At 40.5% G+C, this 27,933-nt stretch overlaps 1 protein-coding gene across 1 annotated transcript; it reads right to left on the reverse strand.

Annotated features, from left to right (window-relative positions):
- On the reverse strand, positions 1-27,933 carry znf395b (zinc finger protein 395b). The gene is made up of 10 exons (XM_038308558.1): positions 27,695-27,933; positions 22,226-22,402; positions 21,684-21,823; positions 21,481-21,593; positions 18,784-18,983; positions 18,592-18,692; positions 13,120-13,414; positions 5,321-5,416; positions 5,090-5,196; positions 1-857 (listed from the first exon to the last, which is right to left on the reverse strand). Exons 2-10 carry the CDS (start codon positions 22,355-22,357, stop codon positions 746-748), a joined length of 1,296 nt encoding a protein of 431 aa, XP_038164486.1. The 5' UTR covers positions 22,358-22,402; positions 27,695-27,933; the 3' UTR covers positions 1-745.

The following is a 27,933-nucleotide window of genomic DNA, read 5'->3' on the forward strand; positions in this document are numbered from 1 at the left end:
GAAATTCTCAGTGCTTTTTATTGTGTTGGACAATATATTTTCCTCTAGTACAAACTCATTCCCCTGCTATCCCCACTCTCATGACTCCAAACATACCTTCACGGATAAAACCATTAACACTGGTTGTGCGCCGACGTGCGGGCAGGAAGGAAATCAGCTTCATGGAAGGAACTTGGTTGAGTCGAACCAAAATTAGCTTATTCTTGTGAGTCAATATCCCAACAAAGTGCCAAAAAACATTTAAAAAAACAACATCAGTCGAGCCCCATTACACAGGCTGAACGACACGATAGAAAAACAACAAAAAAAAAGGTATAAAATGTTCGTACGGAAATCAGAGCACACAATATAATGTACATCATAACCACTGTGTAACCACTGGAAGAGAATAGACTGGAAGAAAGGAAAGGTAGCGGTTTGAGGGTTCAGTGGAGCTACAGGGGGCAGCGATATGACCTTTGGATATAAAAGGAAAAGAGGGCTTATTACATCACATGGTCAAAGTCAGTCAACAGCATCATCGCAAACTTCAGTTTTCAGGATCAGGATACAAAGATACACAAAAGTCCATCTGCATTCCTTTTAGGAAACAAAACAAAAAGTAGAAATAAAACACAAGGAATTAGCTTTTTCTCAAAGGCTTTCACGCCCTGATTTATATTCTGGTCTTCTCTTTTGATAAAAGTCTCTGTTCACACTCATCCGACATTCCGCCTTGCTCTCTGTCTCTGTCACTCAGTGGAACCTAGTCAGGGAAGCGCTGGCAGGCCTTTTTCCAGCGGCAGGCGGTGCACCACTGGTCCTTGCGCTCCACTCCGTATACCTTGCGGCACTTCTTGGCCTCTCCGCGGCCTTTCCTGCAGCAGGACACAAACAAAGCACTATTTTAGAAAGATGCATCAGTTATGGATTAAATCAGGGGTCTTTATCGTTCTCCAGGCCAAGGACCCCAAACTGATGGCGAGATGGAGCAGGGACCCCCTATTTATATATATAGTATTAAATTGTGTTATATCAAACTGGTCCTATAGTCACTCTATTACAGATGGAGTAATGTAACTAAAGTAATTTCTCCCTGGGATTATTAAAGTGTTTCTGATTCTGATTCCTGGTTGATGGGACAGGTGTTGTGAATGAAACGGTGCCCAGCTTGAAAGAGCTCCTGTGTGTCGCTGAATGTGTGCATTGATGACTGAAAGACTTCTTATGCCTCCATTTATCTGTTTACTACAGTGTGTTGAATTCAAATGTCAAAAGACATTTCAATTAGTGGAAAGAATTGCAGGGGGATTATAAAAAAAAGTCTAATCAATCAAAACTTTCACGACCCCCATGCAGTACCTATGAGGACCCCCTAGGGGTCCCTGTTGAAGACCTCCATATTAAAGGAATAGTACACCCAAAACATGATTAGCCGTCATTTTCTACTCACCCCCATGCTGTACAACACTCTGGAGTACTTTTTTGATATCTCAAATGCATCTGGAGATCTGGGAGGCTTCTTGCTGTCTGCTGACATTCAAATAATGGAGGTCTATGGTGCCCGAGACAGAAAGGTCCATAAAAGTCCACAAAAAACGTGTCAATATTCCTCCATGCTGGTCGTCCAATGTATTCCAAGTGTCCTGAGTGGGTAGCATCCAGAATTTACTCGAAACAAAGTCATTTAGAATGTTTTTAGAGCATAAACAGTAGTGTATAGGATTTCCTGAAAGCGCGCACATGCGCGATCACGACGCTACGGAAGCCGGCAGACCAAACCAGATGAAAGTGCGCATTCAGCGTCTGCTCTTCCAATAATGCAAGCGTAGAAGAAGAAATGTGCTGTTTACCTGTGCAAAGAAAGAAACAACGAAAGAAAAATATCTGAGGACTTCAGTGTTGAGGAAGAGCATGAGTTCTTTGCCGAGCTGAATGCGCACTTTCATCTGGTTTGGTCTGCCGGCTTCCGTAGCGTCGTGATCGCGCATGTGCGCGCTTTCAGGAAATCCTATACACTACTGTTTATGCTCTAAAAACATTCTAAATGACTTCGTTTCGAGTAAATTCTGGATGCTACCCACTCAGGAAACTTGGAATACATTGGACGAGCAGTATGGAGGAATATTGACACGTTTTTTGTGGACTTTTATGGACCTTTCTGCCTCGGGCGCTGGGTACCTCCATTATTTGAATGTCAGCAGACAGCAAGAAGCCTCCCAGATCTCCAGATGCATTTGAGATATCAAAAAAGTACTCCAGAGTGTTGTTCAGCATGGGGGTGAGTAGAAAATGAAGGCTAATCATGTTTTGGGTGTACTATTCCTTTAAATGATTCCAAGGTGAACTCAGAAGTGGTTCAGACATTGTAGGATGCATCACTTTATCAGAAATTATATACTGCACTGGAAAAAAAATCTAAATTTAGATAAGTATTCTTTTCTTAAAATAAGTCCATTTGTTCTTGGATTAATTAGATTAGATTAGATTCAACTTTATTGTCATTGCACAGGTACAGGTACAAGGCAATGAAATGCAGTTTAGGTCTAACCAGAAGTACAATAGCAGCAATTGCAGGATAAATAATCGTTCTATAAATACAGGACTCTACTGAATAAACATAGAGATGAATACCATTATAAAGAGAACCTTACTAATAGATGAATATAGTATATAGATAAATAGGGCATTGTCTTATTTCAAGTGCATATTGTCTAAGTATCTTATTTTAAGAGTAAAAATACTCATTCCATTGGCAAATTATCTCATTTATCTACTCATATTAAGGGTAAATACACTTAATTTAAAAAATTTTTACTTATTTCTAGATCATTTTTCCGGTGTGTAAATCAATGCAGAAATCCATTTTTCTTGATATAAGTGTATTTTACTCTGAAATGACCAAGTAATACAACAGTTCCCCTGTGAAATAAGATGAATTACTTAGAAAATAAGAAAAAACAGCAACTCAACTATCTTATTTCAAATGCATAATATCTAACTAAGCTATTTTAAGGGTGAAAATACTTATTATGTTAAAGGCAAATACACCTATTGCACTATTGCAACAATAATGGAGCAAATTTCCCACCTTAGCCAATAACACCCTTGGTAAAACTTTCAAGGCAAACCTCTGTAGCTTTTTTCAATTAAAAACAAAGGAACTCAACTGCAAACTACAGCTAATGATTTCTATCAGCTTTCAGTCGTCTTTGGTAGAATTCAATCAGCATCCCACATCTGGACTGGGCAAGATTTGCTCATTCAACCTTGCCAGGTGTTAATACCCTGGTTTGATTAGGATATACTCTATGGTATTTTTTTTTTTGTAGACTTCACATCTTTATTTCTATTTAATAAACTATCGTGTATGTTAATTTTCAAGCTGCAAAAAAACATTTGTAAAACAGATTTATAGAACACTAAATCTGAGAGCAAAAGGTTATCAAAATTAAAATAACTTCACTGGACAAGATTTCTCGTCTTGCCTCTAAGCAGGGCGGAGCAGTGACGGAACTCCACATTACGCATCCCCTCTCACCACTTTGCTTCGCCCACTTATGTGGTGTTACTTAGGCAGTGATGTTAATCAAAGAGAACTGTTCCACATCCAACTGTACTCCTCTGAACATCATCCTCCATGTTTGTCTTTTACAGTTGCCTTTTTGTATCTCTGCTTCTGTCTCCTTGAACCCCAGACGGCCTTTGCAGATGGTCGCTCACACCTGGTTCTACTGGAGGTTTCTTCCTGTTAAAACTAGTGTTGCACTGATACCGATACCAGTATGGGGCAGGGCCCCCATCAATCACTAAAATGGTGGAATCAGTATCGGCGAGTACCAACAAATAGGGCACTGATACCATTTTGAGAGACAAAAGTTTATTCAACTATAGTCACCCATTACTGGTAAGCAATAAAAAGTTCTACTGGATTCACTTTGTATTAGTCTTTTTCCTGCTTCACAAAGGTAGGCAGCAGCTTGATAAAGCTGGCAATTATTTTACATCCAAGTAGTATGCAGTTCTTCATATATACACACACATGAATTTCAAACAGATGGTATCGGTATGGTGTTGTAGTCGGCCGATACTGCACAGCCAGATATCGGGTATTGGGGCCAAAAAATGGCATCGGAGCAAGACTAGTTAAAAGTGAGTTTTTCCTCTCCACTGTTGCTACAACTATGCTTAGTGTGAGGGATTGTATTTGAGTCAATGAGTCAATGCAATCAACTGGTTTTCCTTAGATAGAAAACTTTGAATCAATTTGAATGTATGATCTGGTGTACTGTAAAGTGCCTTGAGATGACATGTGGTGTGAATTGGCACTATAGAAATAAACTAAATTGAATTGGATTCTCCGTCCTTCACCTTCAAAGTACAGAAATGATGAGATCCGGCTAGTTCAAGATTCGCAATTGGAATCGCACCAAACAGGAAAAAGAATGTCGAGAAGGTCCGGGTTGTCAGATTTAAATATGGCAACGACTGATCGGTAAAAATAAAAAAATTAGTGCATACTTTCATATATTCCCAAAGAAGGAATGGACGTAAAATATTGGTATTTCAAAATACAGAGTTACGGAGGATGGGGGATTTCAGGGTAACTTTAGCGTACTGTTGCTGGCACCATTGAGTTTCCAAGAACAGGAAACAAAAACTGTTCTACAATGAAAATAGCTGGAGAAACTTTATTTTTCATCCTGAGGAGAGACAGCAAGGAGCGCTGAGATTGAACTACTGGAAAAAGGAGACTTGGCTCTGGTGTGAGCCTACAGATTGACAAAGGATCCTGGATAGGTGTTGAAATATCTTAATAAACTGAGTGAATTTCAGGTTGACCTTCAATTTAAGCTTTTTTTTATTTAAAAGGAGATTGTGGAGAAGAGCTGAGAAATAAACTATTAGATACTTAAATTGTTAGTTTGCAGACACCTCAACACAGTTCTGTGTGTAGTTGGCAATCAAACTTTAGTCTGATTTAAATAAATACATTATCTTAAATTCCAGGAATGCTCTTTTTTTCTGTATGCCTGTGAAATGGGTATTAACTTTTGTTCTAAGTCTTAAAAAGTCTTAAACTTTTGGAAACTTGCTGATGCTTTATTACCTGAAGGAGCAGTGGGTGCGGGAGGGAGACGCACTCATTGGCTGCAGCCTGTTCTGCTGTAGCCACTGTTCCCCGACACTGACAGAGCGACAGCGAGGCTTCACCATCTGAGGAGGGAAAAAAACCTCAGGATTAACTACTAATATCCTGTTATTTAGGAAAAAATGACTACTGCGGAGTTTAGCTTTAACTGTAAGTAATAAAGCATGGAGGGAAAGACAAAAGACCCACTGGAGTGTTACTGTGGCTGGATACTGAGGCTGCGGGGGTCCAACCCTGGCTGCACGGGCTTCTGGGGGCCACAGATACCTGGACAGGGCTGCAGGCCTGGAAGAGAAGAGGAGAGGATTCAATCAAACCAGAAGAACCTCAGTCAGGTTGATGACATAAAAAAAAAATATTTCCGGTTTTAAATAAAAATAAGCATTCAAATTTAAATGCATATAAAAATATATATTAGTTAATGCATCAAACATTTTCTACAGCATTCATGAGAAGAGGAAAAAACCTGGACAACAATAGGCAAATTGCCTATAGAAACATCTGCTAATAGGGAGCATCGTCTTGCTATTACTCTGCAGTAAAGCACAGTGATGGCTCGGTCATGCTGTGGCTTTGTCTTCAAACAGAAGGAAACATTTATGAAGCAATAGATCAGTTGATGATGCAAGCAAACAAGTCCCCTTATCCTTTAGGAGTGGTTGCGTAGTAGTTTTGGGAGTAGAGCATCTGCCTCCTGGAGAGGCAGAAAGATCCCTGATTTTAAATATATAGACTTCCCTCTGGGTCCCTGAGCAAGACCTTTAACCCCAGAATGCTCCCTAAGGGATGAGTTAAATCCAGACCAAATCCTCAGCAAGAACAGCAGCAAATGGCCTTTCCTGGAAGTCATTAGCAGTTGCTAGATGATGTCAGCAAGAAAGAAAGTGATAAACGTGGAAAATTACAACTTTATGAAATAAGTATATTATTGAAACTTTTTGTAATGTACTTTGCCTCAACCGTTTTTTTTTTTTATAAAACAATTATTAATAAACAGTCTTGTTGAACCCTAAATAGCCAAGTTGTTAAATACAAGAGATGCTAATATTTCTCCACCAGTTATACAGTAGATAGCTTCTAATGCCAAAAGTGTAATATATAAATATATTAAAGTTATCTCCTTCAGAAGTTAGAAAAGCTGAAGGAGAGTTAGTCAGGATAAAAAGTAATCATCTTGATAGTGTGAGTCACAAGGTTAGGAGAAAAGGATGGGAGGATACGGGGCAAATATAGGTAGTAGTAACACATTTACTCATCCCAATGGCCCGGTGTGAAAAAGGAGAAAATGTCTTTAGAATTGTGGAGAGCAAGGAGGTAGACTGACACTTATTTACTCTTTCTACTTCCAACAAATGAGCCCAGCTCTGTAATCCTGTAGGATTTATCTGCTAAACTTATATTAAACCATGTTGAAGTTTAAGTTCTGGAGAGTTTTTACTATAAGAAGAAGTGATTTTTAAAGCGTTATTGACAGAGTGATCGCTCCATGTAAAAGAGCTGGGAATGAGCTAAGAGTGACTGAGGCTCTGTGGGAATCGAATGCAGGAATGGAGCTATATTAAGTTTACATCCTGATTTGTAATCCAGGCCAGGAGCAGCAGTAGCCGTCCACATGGCTAACTCATTTAGAATAAGAAATGGAGTGGAGTGGGTTTGTTGTTGTGGGAGGGGCTCCCAGCAGCACTCTCTGCTCGCTGAAGACCGAACCTGATGAGAGACTTAGACTCAACTTTCTTTATCCCTTGGAATTATTCCTTCAATTCAATTCAGTTTATTTATATGGCGCCAATTCACCACACATGTCATCTCCATGCACCAGATCATCCATTAAAATTGATTCAAAGTTTTCTATCTAAGGAAAACCAGTGTATTGCATCGACTCATTGACTCAAAGGCAATCCCTCACACTAAGCATGCTTGAAGCGACAGTGGAGAGGAAAAACTCCCTTTTAACAGGAAGATGAAGAGAGCACATCCAGCCAGTCACAGTCGGAGAAACAGGACTTCACTGAAAAAACAGGCTGATCTCCAACATCTATAAGCAAAGGTGTTGATGGCAGCAGCTGATATTTCTCTCCAGAATGGAGTCACAGCTAAACAGGAAAATTCTGGTTCCAGTAGCATATATATAGTACAAAGAGTAAAAAGAAGACGCTATTAAAGATAAAAATACGACAGGCAATCGGTCTTTGTCAGCCACGTGACTGACACGCCCCCTAGCGCCATTTTTGTGGTGAGCGGAAGAAAAACAAAACAGCAGAAAACAAGAGGAGAGCGCTGCAAGCCAGCAGCGAGGATTATCAGTTAAATGGAAAAGAACAAGAAAACTGAACGGATACCCTACCCAGACAAACTTTCTAAAGCTACTAGGGAACGATATTATATATTATTATTACAGTGACAAGGCAGATGTTGTTGGCAGTTGCACAGATCGCTGCAGTTATTAGAGTAGTTTGTGCTGCTCATCAGACTGAACGGAAAAACTTGTCAGAATTTTTGCACATTGATAAGTTGCACACTGTATTTGCTGTTCACTTTACCCAGGCCTGTTTTCACTGGGATCTGCAGTCTTCTTCACAGATATCACCTGTTAGGTCATATCTCTACGGAAGACCACAGTGAAAACAAGTCCAGGGAAAATGAAAATCGTCTAATTTAATCTGAAGAGCAATCGGCTATATACGAGGGAGGAAGACAAAGTAAAACATTTGAAGCTTTGCACTGTTCTGCATTATTTATGTATTTGAGATTTTGTATTGCATTTTCATAAATTCTCTGCTTGATTGAAAAGATAATAACAACGCTTGTTTCAAATTTCAAACTCCACTCTTTATTGTACACACATTTTTACAACTTCAGAAACATTGTTAATATTTGAAGTGATGGTGAAACTTATATTTGTTTTGCTGTTATTTTTCAAAAGTAACTTTAAAAAAAGCAAAATTCTATTTGTGTGAAAAGAAGAATAAAAAAAGAAGAAGAAAGTTGAAACAGTACTTGATCTGGCATTCATTTATTAGCTGGTTTCTCTGTGAAAATTTCAAAACAGTCACTAATCACTGTGACTCTATGTCCAAAGGCCTCCACAAACGGATGAGGCATAATTTTGTGCAAGGTGTCTCTATCTGGCCACACAATTGCACGCTTTAGATTTGCATATAAAAATGACACCATTTCATTGAATGTTCTGTACACTGTCTTTGGTGAAACACAGAAGAGATAAGCAAGGTGTTGTGAGGGCAGATCCAATATCAGACGCATGAAGGTTAACAGAAGCATTTGAAATGGACTGAGAATTTTATTTTGAGCAGACATGAGAGGCAGCATAAAATTAAACAAAGCCATAAAGGTCACCAAGTTTGGTAGACCCGTATAGTACTGGACTTTTTCATTACTGTCTCCAAAGAAGCAATCAGAGATCCGCAGCTCATCAAGTTCACGCCGCAGCTCTCTGTTTTCTTCCAAAAGATGGTTCATCTCTGCACACCTGAGCACACACAGGTTACATTCTGTCTGTCCTTCCTGACGACCACCTTCTGTGTCATCCTTGGTGTTTGGCCGGCCAACGTTTTCAGCAGCCTTCTGCGTGTCAGTCTGTTGCTGGTTAGGGTTCTCTGTCGCCTCATGTGTTACTTCATCCTGTTGCTCAAGGATTTCATCAGCCCGATGGAGCCCCGTTTCAGTTGCTTGCAGGGCATTCTTTTTCAGCTTTTCCCGATAACCACGTCTTAAAGAGCGGTCTGTGTCTGTTGGTTTGATGTCAGTGTGGCCCAGATGCAGGGATGGAGCCCAGTCTGGGTCAGTCTCCATCATCTCATATGCGGGTTGACCTGCAAAGTAGATGAAAGGTTGAGTGTTTTACACATCTATTCAAAACACTATATAAAGCACCTAAATAACAGAGCCCATTAGATTAGATGTGTAATAAATTAAGATAACCTTATGTTTCCCACAGTGGGGAAATTTGCTATACCGAAACAGCACAAGTACATCGGACTAGTAAGGCCAGAGGTAAATAAATAAACTGAAAAGCTTACAGACGAACAAAGGATTATAATATACTTAAGTAGATTGCACAGGATAAATAAATACAGTGAGTTGGCTGACGAGTGGGTATGTACAGTGTTTTTATATGTACAGTGTATTTACATATATTTATTCATTTAAAAAAAAATTTGTATTGCAGATTGTGTAAATGATTATATACAGAGAATGCATTATTTATTAAATTTTAGCGGTCTAAAAAAGAAATAAACAAAACAAACATCACTTTCCGCTTCTCTTCCACAGCATGTTTCAGTAGGTTTACATGAACTCCTGCAACTTTATAAGCAAACCATTTCAGCGTGTTGATTTCTATTAGTGTATATTTATAAGGACTTACCTTTTTGAAAATGCCGAGAGCAAACACGAGCATGAGGAGATATTTTATGAAACATGATGTCTTTCCTTCTTACAGCAGCGACCCATGCAGCCCGACGCCTCTTTGTTAAGTCCTCTGTCTGCGGTCCGTATTTTTTTTTCCAAGTGGGGAATACGAAAAACCGTAAGGCCCCATCTGCTGTTTTCTGTTTAGAATTACTACTGCATCCTTTGACGCAGCACCAGTGTCCCATTATTTCCAACGGAAGCAACTAGAACACCTCTACTCTCTGTTAGTTTTCTGTTGTTAGTTGCTGCTGTCTCTTCACCACAGAAATGGCGCTAACTACCCTAAATGCATTGCGCTTTTGCGGAAGTGACGCACACTGTCAAAGACCGATATAAAAAGAGTGTATATGGTAACAAAAAAACATAAAAGAAAAAAGTTTTAATTTGTGTAATGTAAAGAACATACTTTCAAATGTTCTCATCAAAGAAGTTCATAAAAGGGAGAAAAAAGTTCTCAAGTTCCCAGATTATTATTATTATGATTATTAATAATCATTTCAAACTACCTGAATCATCAGAGCTGCTACACACACAGTGGTGGAGGTATTACCTTCAGTTACATGAGAACTTTAAGTGTGTTCTTTGAAAAGCTATAAAAGTAATAATCAGGTTAGGAATAAATTAAAGCTTTATCTTTACTTTTTACTCATTACTGAAAAACTTGAGTACATCTCTGGTGGTTAAGATGTAGATTGGACAGAAAACAGGACAATAAATTCCCATCTGGAGTGTTTGCTTCCCTTTGAAGCACTAACAGGGACGGGAGCAGCCATCCTGCAGATCATTAACTATACCTGATTCTCTGTGGGCTTGTTTAAATTAATCATTATCTTTATTTTTAACGCCCAACAATGGAGGGCTTAGATAGTTTTATGGACTTTATTCTGTTACACAGTTGATGGACATCATGCAGAGCAAACACACAACCACAGAAAAAAAAAAAAAAAACTTTTGATGGTTTCCAGAGTTGAGATCCACAATCCAATAACCTCAAACATAAACAGGCAAATCGCTGCAAAAAAAACAGCCTGGGAGTTTTTATTGCAACCAGTTGTTTTGACAAACAACTCAATCATCATCAGTGATCACTTCCTGTGCTGTTTAACCATTTTTCCTCCCGGTGCAGCAAGCCGCTCTTTGAAGAGACACGGCACAGACTGCCTCACATCCCATCACAGCGAGGGGAGACAGAGAGGACTAAAATAGGTCTCCAGAACAAAGCATGATAAAGTATTAACTGTGTTAACCCAAGCATTAAAAGGGAAAAAATGTCTGGATAAAAGAGAAGGCCTGCTCCTGTGGGTACAACCGTGCTTATAGGAAGATCAGAAACAGACAGCAGCTGAAATTAGGAGTAAATTTGAGAGATATACAGTTTGATCTTTAAATATTGCCCTGATGTTAAAAAAAACAAACTAAATAGATTTGTTTTTAGCTTCTTAAAGAAACAGGGACCTGGCTTCAGAGCCGGCTGTGCTTCACACAGTCAGCAGGCGTGTTTTTTCCTGTCGTTTGCAGGCTGCTGGGAGTCTGGTCTGCCCCAGAGAGGAAGCTGCCGGCCGGCTCACTCTCTCTCTGTCACAAAGCATCCATTTACGGGCTCCACAGCTCAGGGTAAATGCAGGTCACCAGTGAAATGTGCTGCTTTGTGATGCATAAACAACACTGCAGCTCATTGGCTCGTTAGAAATGCTGTCTGCTCTGGGTAGGAAGGCAAGGGGGGGGGGGGGTCGTCTGGTAAGCAGGGCCTCTGAAACGGCACAGCCAGCTCATAATATTAGACTCCTTCAGAGCAGAAAATCCAGCAAAAAAGAGAGTATATGACAGCAGTTAAAAAATAACAACCCAGAAACATTAAGCTTGGACTCCCATAAAATTCATATTCATTAATATTTTCTTCTTCCATTTGCTTCAAAATTTTCCTTCCTAGAAGTAAATCAGTCTTTTCCCAAATAAAAATACTTTACTGAAAGCAATGCTGTGTTACTTTCAGCCACTAGGAGCACAACAAAAAATAATTATAACCAAACTTCTGGAATATTACGGGTGCCGCCAGGTTTGTTTGGTTGATTACTTCTAGAGAGCAATAGTACCATAGATTGTCACTAGGAGGCGAGGAACTGTGCTAGTGTGATGTGTAAACAGATGTAAGGAACCGAGCTCGGCATGGTTAACTGATCCGATCTCGGTCCGAACTCAGAACGGATCGGTTTTCAGAGGGTAGTGTAAATGGAACATAAGTTTTTCTTTGGGAAAGTTGAACAAAGTGTGAGACCTCTCACAGCAGAAAAACATAGAAGACGTTAGCTAATAACACAACAGTCGCTGTCACTGCACAGATTAGCTGCTAAGAGAGACACTTTTTCAAAAGTTTGAGCAGAACTGATCATGCCCTGCCTGGTAAAAGTGCAGAGAGATCAACGTAGGTGCTTCCTGTAGGAGTTGGGTAAGTCCCTCTATATGTAAAACGGTTATGCCTACTTTTTTTCCTGTTTTCTTTTTGTACGATATAGGTCTGTCTAAAACCATGTAGTGGACTATAGAATCTCAAAAGGGAACCCATCATGGTCCTATCCAAATAAGAGTGACCTTTCATTTCCCAAAGCCTTGGGTTAGGCTTCCAGTGAACTGCAGTGCCAGTGATTATTGACCAATGGAGAAAACATCAAAGTTAGTGATGAACCGCCCCAGGAGAGACAATCTTATACCCCTTTACCACTGGCCAAAAAAACGGTCTAAACCAGGAACAATCGGGTTTTAGTGGCAGTGGGAACAGCTCACTGACACGTCAAACAACTAAGCAAGCGACTCGTGTTAAAATTGACATGGCCCTGATCGGCATGCAGTGGGAATACCAGAGCTGGGTTGATCTGCTAAATTACATGACACTATTGAACGCAACATACGGACGTCAACACACTGCGCCCATTGCGTGAGATCTAGCAAACCAAGACTATTCTGTTTACATTTGTTAAACATGGCGCATGGCTGGTGAGAGGGTTTCAGATAATAGAGTATACACTGACTTCCTTACGTGTGGCCCTCCATTGTTTACTTTCAGGATTTCTGGGGTGGGGTGGGGTGGGTACAGAGGCCAAGCATCTTCCCAGCAAGCCTCTTTTTTTGTCAGTGTGAAGGGAGCCAAATCCCGATGGTAAGTGGGTTGAAAAATACATGTAAACCCGGTACTTTCAGTGGGAAAGAGGCTTTAGTCACTCCAAAACTCATCCAGGAGGTCCCAGAAGAGCCCAGAACAACATCTGAATATTTTCACCTCCATCTGTTAAAGGCAGTACATGGTTCAACAGTTGGAAAGAGACTGAGGAAATACCAGGATCCAGGGCAGAGTTCCTAGGCCCAAACCACTCCTTTTTATGTCTATTTACAAAAAACCTTCACATTCTGCTCCCCAACTCTAGATTCCACTACCACTGGACAACTGTAATACATTCTCCCTTCCTTTGTTCCAATCCAGGCTCAGAACCCCTGTTATTTTATTATCCTCAGTTTATTTTCAGTTTTGTAGTTTTCTGTACATACCACACTGCTGCACCCACCTGATAGAGATGCTCAGTGTGGATCTGCCAGAAGCTGCTGGGTGCCGACTGGCTGAGAGGACAGGGCCGGCTCGGACCTGGCAAAGAGCTGGAGTTGGACCTGGGCCTGTGAGCAACAGGGATCTGGAGGTCCGATCCTGAAGGAGAACCACACGAAGCCCAGCCAAGAAAAGCAGGAGAGAGCTGGCCTGGAGTCTGCTGGGCGGGAGCAGGTGCAGGACTGGCCTCCACGGTCTCACAGCAGATCTTGGTGTAGTAGAAGTCCTCCTCTCTCTGGGACTGATCTGATCCACTGCTGCATGTGTATGGCAGGCGACACATAGAGAAAAAGGAGTGACTTGTCTGTTTGGAGAGGTACTTAAAGCACCACTCACTGTGGCCCAGATATAAACTCTCACTTCTCCTCAGCAAGTCAGAGCTTTTTAGCAAGCTGAAAATTTCATTCCCTCTTGTTTTTTTAATGCTGTTTTGCAGCTGAGAAATGTTTTTAGGGATGAAACTGTCTGGTTTTCTCACTCAGGCTGCATGGTGGTCAAACAGTTTGCACGCACACCTCTGATATTAGACTGCCTCATATCACAACAGAACTACACCAGTAAGGAGATAAAGCAAATAAATCAAAACCATGTCATTATTTTCCCTATTTCTACCATCCAATAATACATTTCACCTATTGATAAAAAATAATGGTAGAATTTAAGTATTTTAGGTTGATGTGAAAATAAACAAGCAGTTGATTTAAACTGATTAAAAACTAAAAAATTTGGCAAGTTCATGGATTCTTCACTATAGTTTAGAGATTTTAGTTTTCTGTTGGATGATTAAATATTTAGAGGAATGAGAACGTTTTAAACTACCATAAGTGGACGGCTGCTGGCTGCTTCTAAAGTAGCTGAAATGGTTGTTTTCCGTTCACCAAATTAGCCCCATGGGGACGATGTATGTTATGAACAGGGATGCCACGATTGGAGATTTAATGGCCGGTTACACCAATTTTTGTAACGTTCTACCATGTAAGTTTCTCCAGTAAAGAGTTAATTTCTATACATACACTAGAAAATAATTTAAAAAAATCATTCCTTCCACATAACTGGATATTTTACTCATCTTAAAAATACATACACATATTTATAATAAAATAATTCAATACAAATGTTTACCATAGAGACTTCTCTAGATGTTTTTTTGCATACTTGAAAATATAGACAAAAAGTAATATTTAGGGTTGTTAAATCATTTTGTAAAATGTTTGCAATATTTTTTTATCTTTTTGGATCCTTTTGGCAATAGCTCTGCTAGTTAGAAGAACAAGATTAGCCGTGAAAAAGAGGCTGTGAGTGCATGAAACCATCAGATCCAGAGAGCATATTAAGGAATCTCAGTTTGTCAAAGATCTCCATTTCTGCTGTAAACAAAATTGCAAACGTGGCTGATATAGTTGTTTCCTGGTCTTTCAGGTGTAGGGACCAGATTTGCTCTGGTGAAACCTGCACCTGCCAATGACGTTGCTTTGGCTAAACATTGCAACGTTGACGTAAAACACTACAGTTGGTCAACTATCACAACATAATGCGGCGCATGGAGCACCTGCAGTGTTGGTGCGTCTAATGATCCATGACGTTTTTAAAACTGAACTGACCTGTTTTTGGTGAACTCAGTGACTGCAGGACAATGGTTTAAAGCAGAGGTTTAAACTATTCAGCTTCTGACTAACAAAATGGTACCAGTCGACTGATGACCCAAACCACTGGTTGGGTAATCTATTAACAACAGGTGTAATAATTTACAAACACATCAATAGTTGGTTTTGTCAATTTGTAGTAATGCTTTAAGTTATTTTAGCATTTTAACATAAATGTTTATTGTTTAGTTTAATATCTGAACTGGATCTCTAGACCTCATGCTGGTTGATCAGGAACCCCAGCTTTGGGAATCGTTGGTGTAATGGCCACCTGTGTAATAACTTGTGTAGTGCTTCGGCTAGCTTTGCCAGGTAGCTAACAGGTTAGCCTCTTTTAGCATAGTCAGTTACCCAAATTAAAGTGCATTATAACGTTGTACCGTATTATAATTTCATTATAAATGTTGTTTTCTTTGTCTAAAATCTCCAATTCTTTTGTGATAAGCTCAATTTTTCTTCCCCTGTTACAGTTTTGAAGCTAAAAAAAAGATAGCGGAACTTCTTCAGCTTCAAACTTTCCTGTGCTCCTCATGCTGGTGTTTAGTGTTAATGATTAGCTTGAAGAATATGGTTAATATTACAAACTGCCCTGTAGCTTTTATGCTATTTTTTTTTTTTAATATTAGCTTTAAATGCTTCCTCAATTCAATTCAATAATACTTTTTTAATCCCAAAGGGAAATTCGGTTTCAGTACAGTACATTCAAGAAGACATGAACGCAACACAGACATTACACATTGGGGGATGTGGTTCTACAAGGCCTTGCTGCCATTAAAGGCGCTGCCCTAATATGATTAGGATTACTGTCAACACTGGGTGGTCTTATGCAGTGTAGGCCAATAGCTTCTTTCTAGAAGATTCTCACACATTGTGCTTTATCAGACTGTGATTGGAAACACTTTACATATACTGACTACAGCTAACTTTGAATACTCTTCCTCTTGTAACTTCTAAAATCAGAGGGTTGTTGCTAGCACTCCTGTTAGCGGTTATCTAAGGTGCATACACTGAGTTCACAAGTTTTCAACCAGATGTTAAAGGCTACGTACCCACTGCAGTTCACATTTCCAAATATATGCGACTTGTATCTGATCTTCTCTGTGAACTGCATTCATACAACTTAAGTGTCCCGCATGCGCAGTAGAGGACGCAATGACGTCACAGGCCTGTGTGCACTGTGGTTACGGAAGTAAACATGGATGGTAGTGCTGGAGCGCATCCAGTGATCTTTCCCCAGTGCATCCAGTGATCTTTAAAAACTCTTATCTTTTCAATATGGTTAAACATAAATACTGCTCTCCGAATTATCGACCACTATGGTTGTTGTTTTTCTTGCCACTTTTGCATAGCAAGATGCAGAAGAATTAAATTTGCCGGGTATTAATGGCGTACAGGTCGGATGAATGCGACCTGGCACACAGGTCGCATTTGAAAAGATCCAATTCATATCAGATTCACGACTAGAGAGCCAAGTGGCCTAGGTCGCATTGGAAAAAATCGGATCTGAGTAGTTCAGACTGTCATGAAAAGATTAGATACAAGCATATAGGCAAAAAATTGGATTATGGTCACTTCAGGCTGCAGTGTGAACATAGCAAAACTAAGGTCACATTTATTTGAAAGAAAGATACGCAGTCTAAAAAACAACAACAGAAAAAAAAGGTAGCTAGCATGGACAAGATGCAATCAAAAAGGAATTAATTAGTAAAGGACACAGCAACAGAAGTTATCTCTGCTTATATGTGGTGTGTTTAGTGATCAGAGAAAAGACCAGGCTAAAGTTCACTAACTAGTAAGATGTTACATGTTTAAAATGGGCGCCAAAGACAAACAATATGGACCAATTTAGTAAACAAAAAAATCTACGATTTGGTGCTGAAAGGACAAAAATGAGACAAACAGGAGTTCTCTGAAGAAATAGCCACATCGGCATTAAGAAAAACACTGCATCAGGACACACATTAGGAAAACAAAAGAATAGAAGATATGTTATACCACTAGAAATGGGCAAAAATGAGCCAGAAAAAATATGAGTGAAGATAAATTAAGATTTTTGATGTACACGAGGAAAAAACAACGTTCACTCCATCTGTGCAGCTTGTGGTGAGTGTTAAAGGTACACTATGCAACCGGTGTTGATTTTCCAGTGAGGCTCCCTCCAGAGGGCGAAAGTAAAAGTGCACTGTCGTAAATATGCTCAGCTGTTCCCCTGGTTTCTCCGTCAAGCCAGGCGCGGTTGTTTTGAGCTTAGCAGCGAGTGACTAATGCTGCGTTCACACTGGACGTAGCTGGCGCGACAGAAGCAGCGAGTTTACATGCAAAGTCAATGGTTGACGCGCGTCAAGGCGCAACAAAAGGTCCCGCGGCGCGTTTTGAGCACCAGGCGCAGCACGTCTGAGCAGCTGAAGCAGCGCATCGGGCGCGTTTAACGCAGGGAGAGAGACACAGCGCTGATGATCACTCCTCTTAAACAGTTTATTGACGCCTAAATTAACTTAAAATGCAGAAATCTGCCGGCAGAATATGCAGTTTGGATTATTTAGATGAAAAACACCTACCAGCTGCCGCGGTGAACCGCTGCTGATGAAGGGATCCATACTGTCGGCGCCCCGCTGGTATGTGGGGGTCTGAGCGGCTCCGACAGAAAAAAAATATGGAAGGCAGGATAATAATCTGAATGAACTGACTGCACTGATTACGTTTTCAGGTGTATTTTCTCACTTAAACACATATTAAAACTACTTTATTCCCACTGATCACAGCAAATATAGCTGCAAGGCAGAGAAAGGATAGTGAAGCTCCGCCCAACGCGCGTCAGAGCCACTTTTGCACCGGGCAGCCAGAGCAGCAAAGCTGCTTCAGCCACGCGTCAGAACTAAACTGGTACAAGCAGTAAAAATGAAGAAGCAGACGCGATTTTGCTGCTTTTGCTGCGTGAACGTAGCATAACTGCACAAAGATTGCCACTGTGCTAGCAACGAGAATGCTTTTAACTGGGGGGTGTAGCAGTTCTCGCCGTAAAGCAAGACTGACTCTCACGAGACTTCTGAGCCTGTGGGTGCGGGTCGGTGCTCCTGCAGTTGCAAGTGCAGTATTTCCCCCACAGACCACCAGGGCGGCCGAGAATACCTTTGTTCAACCTGAAATGACTCATTTAGTCATCCATAACGTTATGGAACACATTAATTAACTGAAAAATGTTGCATGGTGTCCCTTTAAATAGTGTTGCACTGATACCTGTATCGGGCAGGGCCCCGATCAAGCACTAAAATGGTGGTATCGGTATCGCAACAAATAGGGCACTGATACCATTTTGAGAGCCAAAGGTTTATTCAACTATTGTCACCCATTCAGGTAGGCAATAAAAAGTTCTACTGGATTCACTTCGTCTTATTAGTCTTTTTCCTGCTTCACAAAGGAAGGCAGCAGCTTGATAAAACCATGATGGCAATTATTTTACATCAGAGTAGTAAGCAGTTCTTCATATATATACACACAGACATCAATTTCAAACAGATGGTATCGGTATCGGCCGATACTGCACAGCAAGGTATCGGTATCATGTCGGGGCCAAAAAATGGCATCGGTGCAACACTAGTGTTTAAACATTCATAGAGCAATTAGAAGGGGATTCAGCCCTAACTCTACTCTGGGCCCTTCACTCTATTCATGGATGTGCCATTTTAAAGGGCTTTCTTCTGTGTTTTACCAATTAGCTGGAGTCACAGTGTGGGAGGAGAAATTACTGTTATTAAGTGTTAAGAGTGGAAGCAGTAAAGATGTCCGCTCACCCCAGGTGCATGACACGGATGTGTCTTTTTATTCCAACAGAAGACGTTAGCACTTTCCCGCAGCTGGGCCATAGACACTTATAGACACTTCGCAGAGCGCTCTGTAGGAGAAAGAACAAACAGAGGTCAAGTAGGGGGCGTGGAAGGGCACTGCAGCCATTTCTGGGTAAATGGTTTAACCCAGGAAGGTACCTTTGGCTTTTTGGCAGTGAGCTCCCCGCCCTGCTCCAGCTCCATGTGCAGACCTTCATCTGGGCTGCTTTCCACCTCGGTGACAGACGGCGAGGGGGCGGGGCTCACGCTGCCATGGTCCCAGCTCCAGTAGCCGCTGCTGCCGCTGTCAGACAATTCTCCGCCGCCGCTCTCCATGTCAACGGATGAGGACGATCCAGCTGCAATAGATGACATGTTTTTGTTTGGTTTTTTGTTTTTTAGAAATGCTTTCTGAGCCATAGGGTATGTCATTTTTTCAGTGGCAAATGATGTTTCCTCCTCCAAAAAGTCAACACTAACTATCTACCTAGAGGTATTTTGGGAAAATAAAAATAGCTTCTTTGCAGACAGGGTGTGAGCTTTGCAGCTTCTGCTGTGTTCACCCTACAGAGAACAGCAGGTGTCTCACACTGGTTGTGATTTGCAGCTTTTGTTAAAGTGTTCAACAACACAGCAGCATGTTTATTCTTCTTTGCTCTGTTTTCCGTTCATTTGACAGGATTAATCTTATTGTTTTTACTCAGTCAGTTCACAGATTCCCTGCAACAGATCAACAATGAAGAAGCTTTTTAAGAAACTAACAATAACTTAAAGGTATAGGGGAGGATGTCCTTTTTCCGGTTAGATCACCAAAATAAGTGGTCCTCCTAGTTGTCAATCATTCTGTTGATAAGGCGGTCCTACGTGCTCATCCCCATTTTCACTTACCGGTTTTGAGTCTCACATAGTGGAACAATTGCAAATCATCTTTACAGGTGCTGGTCATAAAATTAGAATATCATGAAAAAGTAGATTGATTTCAGTAATTCCATTTAAAAAGTGAAACTTGTATATTATATTCATACATTACATACAAACTCATATATTTCAGATGTTTATTTTGTTTAATTTTGATGATTACAAATGACAACAAATGAAAATCTCAAATTCATCATATCAGAAAATTAGAATATTACTGAAGACCAATAAAAACAAAGGATTTATAGAAATGTTGGCCAACTGAAAAGTATGAACATGAAAAGTATGAGCATGTACAGCACTCAGTATTTAGTTGGGCCTCCTTTGGCCTGTATTACTGCAGCAATGCGGCGTGGCATGGAGTCGATCAGTCTGTGGCACTGCTCAGGTGTTATGATAGCCCAGGTTGCTCTAATAGTGGCTTTTAGCTCTTCTGAATTGTTGGGTCTGGTGTATTGCATCTTCTTCTTCACAATACCCCATAGATTTTCTATGGGGTTAAGGTCAGGAGAGTTTGCTGGCCAATTAAGAACAGGGATACCATGGTCCTTCAACCAGGTACTGGTAGCTTTGGCACTGTGTGCAGGTGCCAAGTCCTGTTGGAAAATGAAATCTGCATCTCCAAAAAGTTGGTCAGCTGCAGGAAGCATGAAGTGCTCTAAAACTTCCTGGTATGTGGCTGCGTTGACCCTGGACCTCAGAAAACACAATGGACCAACACCAGCAGATGACATGGCACCCCAAACCATCACTGACTGTGGAAACTTTACACTGGACTTCAAGCAACGTGGATGAAGTGCCTCTCTTCTTTTCCTCCAGACTCTGGGACCTTGATTTCCAAAGGAAATGCAAAATTTACTTTCATCAGAGAACATGACTTTGGACCACTCACCAGCAGTCCAGTCCTGTTTCTCTTTAGCCCAGGCAAGACGCTTCTGACGCTGTCTGTGGTTCAAGAGTGGCTTGACACAAGGAATGCGACAGCAGAAACCCATGTCTTTCATACGTCTGTGTGTGGTGGTTCTTGAAGCACTCACTCCAGCTGCAGTCCACTCTTTGTGAATCTCCCCCACATTTTTGAATGGGTTTTGTTTCACAATCCTCTCCAGGGTGCGGTTATCTCTCTTGCTTGTACACTTTTTTCGACCACATCTTTTCCTTCCCTTCGCCTCTCTATTAATGTGCTTGGACACTGAGCTCTGTGAACCGCCAGCCTCTTTAGCGATGACCTTTTGTGTCTTGCCCTCCTTGTGCAAGGTGTCGATGGTCGTCTTTTGGACAACTGTCAAGTCAGCAGTCTTCCCCATGATTGTGTAGCCTATAGAACTAGACTGAAAGACCATTTAAAGGCTTTTGCAGGTGGTTTGAGTTAATTAGCTGATTAGAGTGTGGCACCAGGGGCCATCAATTTTGAACCTTTTCACAATATTCTAATTTTCTGATATGATGAATTTGAGATTTTCATTTGTTGTCATTTGTAATCATCAAAATTAAACAAAATAAACATCTGAAATATATGAGTTTGTATGTAATGTATGAATATAATATACAAGTTTCACTTTTTAAATGGAATTACTGAAATCAATCTACTTTTTCATGATATTCTAATTTTATGACCAGCACCTGTAGGAAAGTAAGCTTGTATGAGTGATGCAAACAGCAACTTTTTTGTGTGCACCAGGAGAAATGGGCTCATGCACACTCGTACATTAAATGTTCCCTCTCGGGGCAGAACAGGGTTGTGCATGTGCAATAGTTTTTTTTTTTTTTTTTTTTATAGTAGAGTGGGCAGGTCTTTTCAAAATTTGTAAAGATCCTCCACTATATCTTTAATAAATATGCAAATCAACAGTGTACTTTTTTTTTTTATTATTAGTGATTCTATGTGTCCTTAATAAATATTTAGATTTGTGTTTGATTCACAGAAGGTGGTCAGACCTGGACCAGGATCTGTCTGTGGAGGGCTCTGCACCACTGGGCTACAGGATAAACTGGTAAGAACCATGGCAGCCATTATCTCGTCCATCTCCACAGACTCTGGGCTCCGGAAGCTGAAAAAAAGCAACAAACAGAAAAATTTTTAAGCTTTAGCTGTGATGCTCTCCGCTACACCAGGTCTGCCTGACGTTTTCCTCCCCCACCTGTATGGAGCGTCTCCTCTGGCGGGCATGTTGCTGGGGTGAGTGGCGGCTCCCATGTTCTGCAGGGGAGCAGCAAAGTTCCCCCAGCCTGCGTTTTTGGCCCTGTGATGGTCTGGCGGGACGCAGCTCTGAGTGTGCACCTTCAGAGAGGAGGAGGACACAGAGCTTTACTCAAATATCAACGTCCTTCTCAGTGAATCAGGATAAATCATTGTGTTTAAGCCTGTTTAAAGCAGACTTTGATACTTTGCAGCTAAGCCTCACTGCTGCCATGAATAACACAGACAAGAGAATATTTCCTGTCCATCTGTGGCGTCCCGCCTGCTGATGGCAAAATCTGCCAGGTTCAGAGCCGGCCGTGTGCTACATTCCACACAGGAGGGAAAACACTGATCCTGTTTGTGGGAGTGCTCTGTTTTCCTCTAGTAAAGCTTTAACTTGGTCAATCTTTAACTACTGCTTTGATCCATTTAAGCTGACAATGATATGGGAGTCTGAAGCAACAATTTCAACATCTGAATAATAAAACTCCAGCTTCTTACCAGAATCTGCTGTGAGGCAAACTCCTTGCTGCTAAGCGCCGTTGCTGACGTGCCGTCCTGCGGTCTCACCCGGAAGGCCGCCGTCCCGCCTGCTGCCGTTCCAGCACCGTTCTCTGGTCCCATAGCTGCCATGGTGCTGCTGCACACAGTGAGGAGGACTCAGGAAGACACACCTGCCTACAGACAAGACAAATCAGACACCCCGTCACATTTTTACTTATGAACCCTTAAACTGCACTGTTTAGTTTGAAATTGCACAAAGTTTAATGTGGTTTTGCAGGAGTTCTATGAGCACAAACACAAGGCGAAACATAACATGTGAAGGAAATGACAGTGATATCATGTTTTGTTTTTTTTAACAAATAGAAATATGAACACTGCAAAAAAGGAAAATCTATACAAGTTTAATAAACTTGAATTCAGCATTTTGGTCTTATTACACTTGTTTTCAATGTATTTTCTTAGTAAGACTGAATATTGTTAAGATTATTTGACTTGTTTTAAGAAAATTCTTTTTTTTAATCCTAACTAGATAATACAACTAATTCTGAGCAGCTTTTTTCAGGAATAGTACACCCAAAACATGATTAGCCTTCATTTTCTACTCACCCCAATGCTGAACAACACTCTGGAGTACTTTTTTGATATCTCAAATGCATCTGGAGATCTGGGAGGCTTCTTGCTGTCTGCTGACATTCAAATAATGGAGGTCCATGGCGCCCGAGGCAGAAAGGTCCATAAAAGTTCACAAAAAACGTGTCAATATTCCTCCATACTGCTCGTCCAATGTATTCCAAGTTTCCTGAGTGGGTAGCATCCAGAATTTACTCGAAACGAAGTCATTTAGAATGTTTTTAGAGCATAAACAGTAGTGTATAGGATTTCCTGAAAGCGCGCACATGCGCGATCACGACGCTACGGAAGCCGGCAGACCAAACCAGCGCATTCAGCTCTGCAAAGAACTCATGCTCTTCCTCAACACTGAAGTCCTCAGACATTTTTCTTTCGTTGTTTCTTTCTTTGCACAGGTAAACGGCACATTTCTTCTTCTACGCTAACATTATTGGAAGAGCAGACGCTGAATGCGCACTTTCATCTGGTTTGGTCTGCCGGCTTCCGTAGCGTTGTGAACGCGCAGGTGCGCGCTTTCAGGAAATCCTATACACTACTGTTTATGCTCTAAAAACATTCTAAATGACTTCGTTTCGAGTAAATTCTGGACGCTACCCACTCAGGACACTTGGAATACATTGGACGAGCAGTATGGAGGAATATTGACACGTTTTTTGTGGACTTTTATGGACCTTTCTGTCTCGGTCACCATAGACCTCCATTATTTGAATGTCAGCAGACAGCAAGAAGCCTCCCAGATCTCCAGATGCATTTGAGATATCAAAAAAGTACTCCAGGGTGTTGTTCAGCATGGGGGTGAGTAGAAAATGAAGGCTAATCATGTTTTGGGTGTACTATTCCTTTAAAATAGCACACATTGTGGACTGAGTCGCATTAACATTTAGACTGTGAGTAAATTTTTACTTGTTTCAAGACCATAAGACAATCCATATTAACCTGTTTTAAGAACTGACCTCATCTCATTAAGATAATCCAGCTAATCAACTGTGATTGCATTCAAATTGATAGGGTCATTGAGATTGTCATTCATGATTTAGCTTTGAGATTCTGAACCTCATCAGTGGACCATTCACTGTTTGCAGAACAAAGTAAACTACAATACATCATAACTACTGTACATCATACATATGCTTATTATAATAGAAGCTCTGCCTTAAAAGGGAACGCCGTTTTTTTTTACATTTGGCCCTTTATTTTACGTTATTACATCGTGTTTTATAAGTTTTGTGTGATTTGAAGCCATTCTGAAGATATTCTGTTAGGTTATATCCAAGTAACGTCTTCCTATGAGCAACAACTTGAAGCACAATCTGAACTGTTCATAATTTATTCTTTATGGTACGCCAGCATTCATAACGTAGGCGAATCACTGTCCCCCAGACATCCGCGGTTATATTTTTTATGTTTTTATCTTTTGAAAACGAAGCGGCGCGTGTATGACGTCATCCACGTGCGTCGGCTACCGTTCATTCTTCCTGTCTGCTGAACTGCTGCTAGTTTTGCTCACATGCCTTTTTCCAATACATTCACTACACCTAAATAATGAAATTAATTCTAGCTAAGAAAAACAGACTAGTTTTAAGCCTTTAAATGAACTGGTATCAAGTACATTTGCCTTGTTTTTAAGCCTGTTGTATGCTTGTTTTGAGCAATAATTGGTTAGAGGTTAATTAATTCTAAGCAATAATGACTAATAAATGAGAATACATTGCTTAAAATAAGAGAAAAAATAGATTTTTATACTTGACTTAAGTTTTTTTGGATGCTTACTACTTGGATATTATGTTCTTGTTTTAAGAAATCTTACCAAGTCTCATTTGCTTGCTGCACTGGCAGATTATTTTGCTAAAAATAGGCAATAATTCACTTTTTTAAGTGAATTCACTATTTTTTAGAAGGCATTTTTTGTTGTGAAAAATGTGGCATGCATTTGCTTTCCGCCTGCTGTGTTCATCTAGGGACTCACATTTCAGACGGTTTATTCCAAATAGCTAAAGAAAAAGTCTGTGAAAAATGTTTTACAATCATATCTAAATAATTTCACCATAGCTCAGGTTTTATTTTTTATTAATTAAACTCTTGAAAGGTAAAACTCTGCCTCAGCTAGTGTCAACCATGATCCCACCAACTCTGACTATCCTCCCAGTCCCTGTTAAGGACAAACATTCCCACCACATGAGGCTATAGCTAAGATAATGTGCAGACCAAATCTTTCACTTCTGGTCTTTTTAACTGAAGCGTCCTCTTCATGGATTGTAGTGATGCACTATAGCTTTCTTTCAATATACTTTTAGATTTTTTTTTTCCTTCCCTATCATGTCAATTTGTTAAATTTGCGTGTTTAATTGCTACAGTTATCACAGTTTATGAGTAGGAGTGAAGATAACAACATGCTGAAGATGGTAAACAACTAGCTTTGCTGCTATTTAAAAAACATTTAACACGTAACTCAGCCACATGTTTTTTCTGACTAGACTGCAGGGCGCTGTGCAGGGCACACATGAACCATGATATCAGCAGATCAACTTGCTGGATATAGAAGAACGAAGTGATGTTGCTGCATGTTTGTTAGGAAGCAGTCTAATAAAGCTGATCTCACTATCCAAGATGCTCAGGGAGATGAATGGGGCCAAAAGTATAAAGAGAAAATGGAGGCAAGTAGGATCAATAGAATCATTCAATAGTGTAACATATTTTCAACCCTGGTTTTTGATCCACAGGCACCCCACGATGGCATGCCACTGCTCCCCAAGGGGATGGGTTACATGCAGAGGTAAATTTCCCCAACACTGTTTTAAAACTTTTAACCTCACCTGACTGTTTCCACAATAATTTTCATTCAATAATGTTCTCTAACAAACCTCTCAGCCCTTCAGAGAACACCTGCAATCATACTGAGACTATAAACAGGGTCAATATCTTTAAACAGCTCCCATAAGCTCAGCATCCTGCAAAATGACTTCACATTAACGTCATTTTTCTTTTGTATTAATCCCATGTCTCTCAAGAAATGAAGATAAATGGTAGATTTGTGTTTCTGAATTTGTGCAAACCCCCCAAGTCTCTGCTTGAAAAGGCTCCTGTATGTGACCTTTGCAGCATGAAGAACAATAGTCCCACAGGTCTGAAATGATGAAACATGCTTGAATAGATTTAGTTAATATCTAAGCCACATCTTACTGTTTACCTCCTTCCCTGTGAAGCATTAGAGTGATCACACTCTCTACAGACGTAATCTAACATTTACCTGCATGAACCTTGGCCTATTGCCTGAAAAGGTGAAAAGACCAATGCTGTATTTAGCTCAAGTAGGGATAACCAATGAAAAAAAGCTACAGTAGTGTGAAAGCACCACCAATATTCAAAAGGGACCAAAACATCAGCCAGAAAACATAGGCACTGAGATGCGGTCTGTGCAGAACCACCTGCAGAACCACTCCTTTATTGAATTCATCTAACTCAATGTCTATATATAAAATTTTTTTATATTTATTTGAATCTAATAATACCGCAGATTAATTAACTGACCAGAAAGTGGAATCTGATAAAATTCCAGATTAGCTCTGATCAACTACAGGGGAAATCAGATGTCATTCATTTTATGCTGCAAAGCAAAAAAAAAAATCAAATTAAATGCACTTACATGTAAAATATGTAAAAATCAGAGACATACGGGGACATGTATGCTTGGTTTCAACAAAACAACCACTATAAAGCAGTATGCAGCAAATTATAACGTGCTCTAATCCTCAGTAGGAAAACATTCTGTCACACTTGGACTTGTCAGGTAGGGCCAAAGAAAAACTGTAATTGGTATTGCTCTGAAAAGAGCGATCAGTGCATCTCTAAATGAAAGCAACAATAAAAACAGTACAAAAATCAAAACCTATCAAAAACAAAATTGTTCAAGTACATCTGTACATGTAAAGCATTGCATAAAAGGATTAACACCGCAGCCTTTCACATGCAACCAAACTGCTTATTATTAGCTTATAATAATAACTTCCCAGCTATACTTATGAATGGAAATTGTTTACGCCATTTTCATCTCCCCCCTCAGTGGTGCAGGGAACAAGAAAGACCGACTGTCTTGTGATTTTCCACGCACCTAAACGCAGCACAAGGCCCTATTTTCTACTCCTCCGCTCTCAGCCAATCAGCGCGCGCGGTTAGTAGTAAACAAGCGGCACAGTGTGGGCGGAACGCGGCCGCTGATTGGCTGAGCGCTGCCTGCTCGGGTACACACCCCCGCTTCAGCAACGTGTTCGGACACGAGTTTCACCGGGAGGGTCTGAGCTGGACGGGGGGGGGGGGGGGGGGGATACGGCTGAAAAACATAGTTTTTTTCCATGCAAAGTCAAGTAAAAACCGACCGCAAAAAAAAGCAACTTCATGCAACACCAATGTAAAATACTGATCTTTTATTGCCGTAAACACCATCTATACAAAGAGATAAACATAAATATCCCGATTTGTGCACATAGTTTAAATATCTTGCTATACTATTTATACTATTTTAATGCATATTGAAAGGCTTCAGACAGATAAAATAGATTATTTTCGAATTGGGATAATAGATTTTTATAAATTAATGAAAAAGTGTGATGCAAATGTTTATTGTAGTTTATTTTGTGTTAGTAAATAATAATTATATAAAAGTGTATGTTTGTTATCCCTCCTCATAGCCCACTGCTCTCCACCCGGCAACACAGGCTGAGCTGTGGAGAAACACCCCCTCCCTCCCCCATGCTATAACAGAAAACAGATTTTCTGCAACAACAAATCAGAACAGGGCTGATTACATCATTTATTAAATGCCATTTCATTCGTACTTACTTGTAAGTTTTGATTCCTGATCGTCCGGGTCAAAGCTGCTGCAGCAGCGGATCGTCGCTGCCTGCCTTCCTATGCTGTCCCGCCGCTCCTCAGCTCTGTAGTCTGCCGGAGGAAAAAGGGGGTTGGTCGGATACGTGCCTACGTGTGTCTGCTTGGTGGACCAATGCCGGAGGTGACAGCTGGGCAGAGCGCAGAGATATCAGCCCGCGGCGCGCTGTGCACAAAGGAATGATCTAGGT

Source organism: Cyprinodon tularosa, unplaced genomic scaffold (genome assembly GCF_016077235.1).
Source record: "Cyprinodon tularosa strain WSP-4 unplaced genomic scaffold, ASM1607723v1 ctg64, whole genome shotgun sequence".
NCBI classification, from domain to species: domain Eukaryota; kingdom Metazoa; phylum Chordata; class Actinopteri; order Cyprinodontiformes; family Cyprinodontidae; genus Cyprinodon; species Cyprinodon tularosa.